The 7,786-nt window shown below is 40.1% G+C and overlaps 1 protein-coding gene across 1 annotated transcript; it reads left to right on the forward strand.

Moving 5' to 3' along the window:
* Positions 1-174: 174 nt before the first annotated feature.
* Positions 175-7,250, forward strand: LOC103379955 (uncharacterized oxidoreductase YjmC-like). The gene is made up of 11 exons (XM_008311692.3): positions 175-332; positions 3,311-3,459; positions 3,573-3,761; positions 4,056-4,117; positions 4,467-4,520; positions 4,661-4,759; positions 5,303-5,438; positions 5,596-5,714; positions 6,016-6,111; positions 6,312-6,422; positions 6,729-7,250. The coding sequence occupies exons 1-11, from the start codon at positions 325-327 to the stop codon at positions 6,792-6,794; spliced, it is 1,089 nt and encodes a 362-aa protein (XP_008309914.1). The 5' UTR covers positions 175-324; the 3' UTR covers positions 6,795-7,250.
* Positions 7,251-7,786: the final 536 nt, after the last annotated feature.

Genomic DNA, 7,786 nt, shown 5'->3' on the forward strand with positions numbered 1-7,786 from the left:
CGTGCAGCAGCAGTGACATACAAAGTTTACATAAGTTCTCCTGTAGAAACATTACACCAGGAAACAGAGATACAGTACATATATGTTCCTCCTTCACCTCCTCCTCCTCCTACTCCTCCTCCAACACGCCCACACAAACACTGATAGATACTGGCTGTACCTGGTAGACTTGGCAACAGCGGGGTGGGGTTGAACAGAACTCGAAAAACAAGGAGGTGGAGCCGCAGTAAATGATCATTGACACCAGCTGTGGGTCAGTCACTCTCCACTGCACCGAGCGTCTCATCTGAAACCTGAAGAGGCACAAAGACCCAGAACTTCACCATGAGCAGGTAAGAGGAGCTCCTCAACCTTCAGAAGTTCAGCTGGAGTCAGTGATTTGAGCACGGGCTACAGTTTCACATCTGTGGCCAGGAAAGAAAGCTTTGCGTTCAGACCTGCACGGGTTTTCAGCATAGATCAGTGTTTTGATAAAGTGGCACGTGTGACGAAAGACTAAAGATTATTTTAAATACTTTTTTGTGCGTTCAATGTGTGCCTTTCTTTCATGTACTAAGTGGGTTGAAGCGTCTTTGAAAGTTTTCTCTCTTTTTTTGTCAGAGAAAAATGTGCATATTTTTTTACCACAATCGCTGCCTTTGTGCTACAGTAACAAAGCAGTTCACATTACTCTATATGCTCATTAGTACTGTATTTTCATCACGCAGTATTCTTAGCTCACTTGACTTTCAAGTTGTTCTGTAAAACACACGTGCACAAACTGTGCACGAATTCCTCTAACGTGAAAAAAGAAAAGAAAATGTCAAGTGTTTTGTTTTTGCTCCAAACAAAAAAGATATAGTCAAAATATGGGAAGTCAAAGATGTTTCACAACTCCAAGAAGGTTTAGTCACATTATTACACAGTATTACTGCAGCATATGACCAGACACACATTTAACTAATCCTTGCAGAACTAATATTTGTGGTATTTTGATCACTCCTGACTAACAATTGCCCTGAAGGGTGTCCAAACAAAGAGGCACCCAGGTCATAAATACCCTATTTGTTTTCATTTGGTAAAGCTTTAAAAGCCCATTGTGTGGGAAACAACCTGGCAACATGCTACAACAAGAATCAAGGATGAAAAGTGTTTTCTCTTTAGCAAGTTCTGACTTGAATTTAGTGACATTACCTTTAGCATCTGCTGCCGAACGCACGGAGTCTTTGAAAAGTTCTGACTTGAATTTAGTGACATTACTATAATAACTGATGCAGTCGTAGTCACAGACTGTCACGGATGTTTATGCAGTTTAATGATCGCTCATTTTAGTCACAGTATCTGCCCCTGGTGTTTTGATGGTATTGACTCTGACTGTCTTTGAAAGAGGGTTTGTGAGCCTCTGTTGTATGAACTCTAAATATAGACAGCAGCTGGTTAGCTTAGTGTAGAGACAGGAAACAATGGACGGAAACTGCACAGGTACAGGGACTTAAAGTGGAAGTACTTACATTTTGTTATTTGGACTGAATTATTGATGAATTAAAGATGTGAAAGTAATAAAAACAGTCAATATTTCTTCCTCAGATACAGTATGTGGGGAGACTAAAAGTCAGGAGCTCGATGTCGTTTCATACATTGACTTGAAGCAGTTCCTGTTTTACATGTATGGGCCAATGTAAAGCTCCAACTTGTGGGTCTTAAAAGGGGTGGGGCTGTCAAAATTATGTAAGGCGCTAAAGCATGAAGGTGTCAGTTGTCCAAAGTAAAAGTGAGGCACACAAAGAGTGAGAAATGTGGAGGACTGTTGGATTTTCAAATAACATTTTCTTAAAGAAAACTGAGTTGTGTTGAGCTGCAAAAGTGATTTAAATCCAGAATTTGAACCCAGAGTGGAATGAATTTAGAAGCAAATATCTTTAGATCAGACACAGTATTGACTGAGAATCCTTCTGTAGCGTCTGATGCCTGAATTTACACAGAGCTGCCATTCTGAAGGGCAGCAGATAAAGTGACTTGCATTTTGACTAAAACTGGTTGTACAGAACTATATCTTTGGGAAAGGAAGTGCTCTCCACTCTGGGGGGCTGTCTGCAAATGATATCATGATTCAATTATAGTGCATTCCAAAAGTTACAACACAAACCCTTCCTCCAGTCCCCACCAAATACCACAGAGCACTGAGCAGGAAACGTGGGGGAGCGAAGGGTAATGGGAAATGAAGACAAGAGCAGGAACGACAGACGTTTAACACCACGACTGACGAGCGAAGAGTGTTTTTGTTTAACATTGTTTCGTCTATTACCACGTGATGTTTACTTGAGTTTGGCCCACACTTCCTGTTGCGTAACGACAATTTTAACAGTGGTTTAATAACATTTGAAGGACTTTTTAAAAGAATGATTAAAAGGCTTTAGATATGAAGACTTTACCTAATACATGTTTTGCTGTAGATGTCACTTTAATCCGCCTGTGCTGTGTTTGAACACATGACACTCTCTTACAGTAACAATGAATATTTATTCAGTTGATACCTGAACAAAGAAACTCATCACTGTCTCAATATTCTAACTCATCATGTTTACTGTACAGTTTACAGGGGATTAGAGTGAGTGTTGGGGTGAGTGTTGGGGTGAGTGTTGGGGTGAGTGTTGGGGTGTTACTCTCAGGTAGCTCTCAATCTCATGCAGGATTAGGATTAGGTTAAGTGAGCTTTCTGTTAAGCGAACTGCTGCACTATTTTTTTTTTCTTGGGTCTTCACAAGAGCAACTGTGTGTGGACACTGTTGCAACGTTGGACCATGGATTTTAAAACACACAGTCTGACAGAATGTGGAGCAAAAAGGAAAAAGTTTTGTTTTTTTTTTGTTTTTTTGTTTTTTTTTCGGTCAAAGTAGCTGTTATCAAAAAACCAACATTTCTTCACAGCAACCAAACAATGTACTGTAAATGCAGCCTCATCTCTGTTCATTGAACTTCGACCATTCCTTTCTTATGTAAGCGTTTGGTTCTTGTAACATTTTTCAGAGGTGATGTAAATAAAACGTCCAGCTTTAAAACACACTGAGGGCTTGATGGTTTCCAGATGTGTTCCAAAGGACATACCAACAGGGTAAAGGGGCCACATGCAGGAAATACAACCTACAAAAGCTGTGGATTCTCTCTCTCTCTCTCTCTCTCTCTCTCTCTCTCTGCTGTGGTTAAGATATCACTAAAGTACCATGTTGAAGCTATTCTTCATGTAACATCCAACATTTTCTCCAAAGATCTCTGCCTTGTCTTGACCTTGAACTTTATTAGACCACGCTGACTGAACATTTTCTCGCTGCAGATGTCTGATTACCAAGGCGGAGGTGCAGCTCTTCATTGAGAGATGTATGGGGGCCGTGGGCACCAAGCCACATCATGCACGCAGCCTGGCCGAGGTGTTGGTGGAGGGTGACCACAGAGGCCACTACAGCCACGGACTTAACAGGATGGGTCAGTGGGCCGCTCTCGTTCCACTTAAAGGGGACGTGTTATGCTGCTTTAATGCAAATTAAACCGGTTCCTTAATGTCTGAGTCCTTCCTCTGTGTGTGTCTCCCCTGTTAGACATGTACGTGAAGGACATTCAGACAAAAATCTGTGAAAAGGACGGTGAGCCGGTGATAGAGAAGGAGAGCCCGGCCACGGCCCTGGTCGATGGGAAGAACCTGCTGGGTCCAGTGGTGGGGAACTTCTGCATGGACCTAGCCATTAAAAAGGCCAAAGAAGTCGGCATCGGCTGGGTGGTGGCACACGGTGAGAGGCTCCGATGTCATGTGATTTATCATTATACTGCCAACTGTGAGTGGTTCTTTTCCAATGAGGAAAAGTTAATCTATAGAGAACACGTCCAGAGTCCGACCTGCAGGTACAGTAAATCACATCACTCCGAGGTGTGTCATTTATGGACCTGCAAAGTCATTCAACACAACTCTGCAACAATGCAACATGTCTTTTGGCTGATGACAAACATTTCATGTTGAACTCACCTCCTCAGTGGTGACATCATTGATGTAAAATCATATTTTTTATGTGTATTTGTCTTCATAGGCTCCAATCACTACGGTATTGCGGGATACTACTCCATGCAGGCTCTGAAGAGCAACATGATTGTGAGTCAAGGTCATGTTTGCCTGGTGCCCTGTTTTCAATATTTACACAAGGGCCTCTACAGGACAGTGTGTACCAAACCCCCGGAGCCCAGCACAGGTCTGGACCATGAGGTCGGACAAAAGACAGACAGCCCAGTTAAAGACAGCTGACCAGTGGACGATCCTGTGATGTAGTCTAGGATTGGACGGCCCGGCTGTCGATCACACAGTGTCCACGTTTGGTTTTTAATTGTGGATTCTACAGCCTTTTATAGCCATATATTATTTATCCAACCGATGTTTATATTTGTTTCTCTGTATCAACATTTTTTAATTTTTCCCTGATGTTTTTTGATCTGATTGAAAACAGGGCATGTCATTCACCAACACGTCCCCACTGGTCGTCCCTACCCGTGGTAAAGAGGTAAATACATCACTACTACTACTACTACTCAGTACAATCAGACCGTGTATAACTGTTTATAAGTATTTGCATAATGACTTAATGTGGAAAATACAAAGCGAGTTTCTCATTCTTATCTTGTGTGACGCTGCTATTCATAGTGCACTCTGGGCACCAACCCCATCAGTGTGGCGGCTCCTGCCCGTGATGGAGACAGCTTTGTTCTGGACATGGCCACGTCGGCAGTGGCACTGGGAAAGGTAAGACAATAGAGGCAGGATCACTCTATTTATAACTCTGACACTTGAGCTTTGTTGTCCTCTGGGAAACTGGACGGCAACATTCTCACAGTCACATGACAAACACACAAAAATGCAGCATACAGCACTATATCTGTGTAGGGATGACAGTAGGTGAAGCTACAGCTTAACTGGTGATTAGTAACATCTGTCTGGGCGTGACTTAGTGTTGCAGCTTTTATTGTTATAGTTTTTTAGAGCTGTTTTATTTGAATATTTAAACTAGTGTGTCAGTTAGTGTGGTGTCATTCATATAAGCTAACATCAGGTCTTGTGATAATGTGATCACAAACCCAGGGCAGCTCTGGATTTTTTTTTCTATGCTTCTATGTTTCACACCTGTTCTATTGTCTTATCCAAATGATGGAGTTATTAGTATGGAAAAATGCATTTAAACAGATCATCTTTGCAATTAACTTGGCAACTTAAGAATGGAGAAATGTTTGATTTTAAATGACATCTACTGTATCATATTTCTTAAGTTTTCCTGTTTCTGTTCGGCAGGTGGAGCTGCACGATCGCCGTGGAGACTCCATTCCTGAAGGATGGGGCTGTGATGCTCAGGGAAAACTGACTCCAGATCCCAAGAAAGTCCTGAACGGAGGAGGACTGGTGCCCATTGGTGGCTGTGAAGCCACAGGTCAGAACCCAGATTGACCTTTAGTTCATTCAGAAAGTACAACATTCATGTCGTGGAAATCCCCACTCACTCTTCACCTGGTTTTACACACGTGCTGTGAACACCAGATCATTGATGTGAGCCTATTGTATTGTGGACATTTTTGTTTTGTTTTCAGGAGGCTACAAAGGCTACGGTTTGGGAATGATGGTGGAATTGTTCTGCGGGATCTTAGCCGGCGCCCAGTACAGTAAACACATCCGCACGTGGAAAGTAACAGACAGAATTGCTAATCTGGTACGGTTGTTTGATATTTTTGTTCTTTTCATTATAGATAATGGAATAAATATTAATAATATACTTCAATATATATGTAAATTTAAGACAGTTTCTATCCTTACTGTAAAGTTATTCTCCAAAACAGATGAAAATAACCTTTTTATCTGTAGTGGTTTTTACGACAAAGTTACAGCAATTAAAAAGTCAGGGACTCCCATGCCGTCTATCTGTGTTTTTTCACCAGTTTCCTCTGGTTTTCTAGATTAGAAATAGACCAGATTAACTGTCTTCTTGGATCTTTTTTTATATATATATTTAGGGTCAGTGTTTTGTGGCCATCAACCCGGAAAACTTTGCTTCTGGTTTCAATGACAGGATGTCTGACCTTCTGTCCATCCAAAGAGAATTGGAGCCTGTGAGTAAACACTGGTGTATAAAAGGAGGAGAGAATGTGTGAACTGATATTAAAAAAAAAACAAAAACATAAATTAAGAGTTTTATGAAGTTGAGGAGAGAATGTGTGAACTGATATTTAAAAACAAAAAAAACAAAACATAAATTAAGAGTTTTATGAAGTTGTTTTTTTAAATTTTTTTCTACTACTTCTTCTTCCAGGCTGACTCTGAACATCCCGTCCTGGCTGCTGGAGACCCAGAGAGAATGAACATGAAGAAGTGTGAGGAGTTGGGTGGAATTCCCTACCACATCAATGTCGTCAATTTCATGGTAAGACTTTTTAAAAAGCTCACGCCACGTTGACTCTTTGTTTACATGACAAAACGGAAAACTGAACTTCTTTGTTGCATCAAGACTTAAACCCTGACCGTTGCAGTTCCTGTCAACAAGTTTACTTGACTAAAATAGTACTTCGCATAACACGGAGAATCATTTGAAATACTGCATGTACTTGTTGTACTTGTTGAACTGGTCACATCACTCTTGGATAATAACAGACAGGCATTTCATTCAATCATTGATTTACTTAATGTCATTCATTTCCCAAAATCAATTTAATGAATCTTCTGTCTGCAGAATGAGTGTGGTCAGAGACTCGGTGTCAACCCACTGCTGCCCACAGACAAGGTCATCTCCTTGTAATAAGTCATATTCCTCAACATTGGAAATGTGGTTCTCTGGGTCATGTTAGGGTGAAGCCTGGGAACACAACCAACATGCTGACAGTTCTAGTTCATTCATTTAACCAACACCATCAGGTATTTGCACATTTTACAATAGTTTGGTTTAGAAAAAACATTGTTTTAGAGCAGTTTTGTGTATCTGGAGACATATCTCCTGTTTTTAAGATGTCTTGACTTCAGCTGTGAAAGTTTAAAATTCCTATCCATGGCATTATAAATGAATGTGTTTTAAAAAAAAGAGGTCTGAAATGAACAACTCATCAACCAGACAGTTAAGTCATTCCCTCATGACAAATTCCTTTGTCGTCCTTTTATTTTTTTAGGAAACATTTGAAATAATTTCAAAATGAATACAATTGTCACACAATCAGATTGTGCATTCTTTGTGCCTTATTAAAAAAAACCATGAACGTTGTGTTTGATGCACTTTTATTTTGATCTTCTATAAATTAAGCTGTATATTTTCCATTAACGTAGTTAAATATTTAATGTAATAAAATGTATTTTAATTAGGTTTTTAAAACTGTATGTGACTGCAGTATGTGCCTATTTAAAAAAATCATTTATTTATTCTTAAAAAAAATTGTACCTTCGATACCCTTTAGAGGTCGTTGCAGGCATGAAAACACCACACTGACTTGCATGTACATTATACTTTACCACTAGATGGAGACAACGCTCGAAAAACAATTTCTACCAATGACGTTCTCTATGCTGTGTCTGACTCGCGATGTTTTAAGGACTTGTCTTTCTGATGTTCGTGTACGAAAGGCCTCTGGAAATGAAATGCATCACATGCTTTATACTGTATGACAGGAAAAAAGACACTTTTCTCTGACAAAAATAATTTTCTATTGCAAAATGGAAATTCATACATGCAAAGTATTAAAGGTACAACGGAGGAGAAATATAAAGAATTAAAAGGTCAAAGAAGTATCTGTGATTGTGATA

Source organism: Cynoglossus semilaevis, chromosome 6 (assembly GCF_000523025.1).
Source record: "Cynoglossus semilaevis isolate Cse_v1.0 chromosome 6, Cse_v1.0, whole genome shotgun sequence".
Classification (NCBI taxonomy): Eukaryota; Metazoa; Chordata; class Actinopteri; order Pleuronectiformes; family Cynoglossidae; genus Cynoglossus; species Cynoglossus semilaevis.

Coding starts and splice junctions, on each gene's coding strand:
- LOC103379955 (XM_008311692.3), top strand. Junction 3,460..3,572: donor CCACGGACTTAACAGGATGG/GTCAGTGGGCCG, acceptor CTCCCCTGTTAG/ACATGTACGTGAAGGACATT. Junction 6,112..6,311: donor TCCAAAGAGAATTGGAGCCT/GTGAGTAAACAC, acceptor TTCTTCTTCCAG/GCTGACTCTGAACATCCCGT.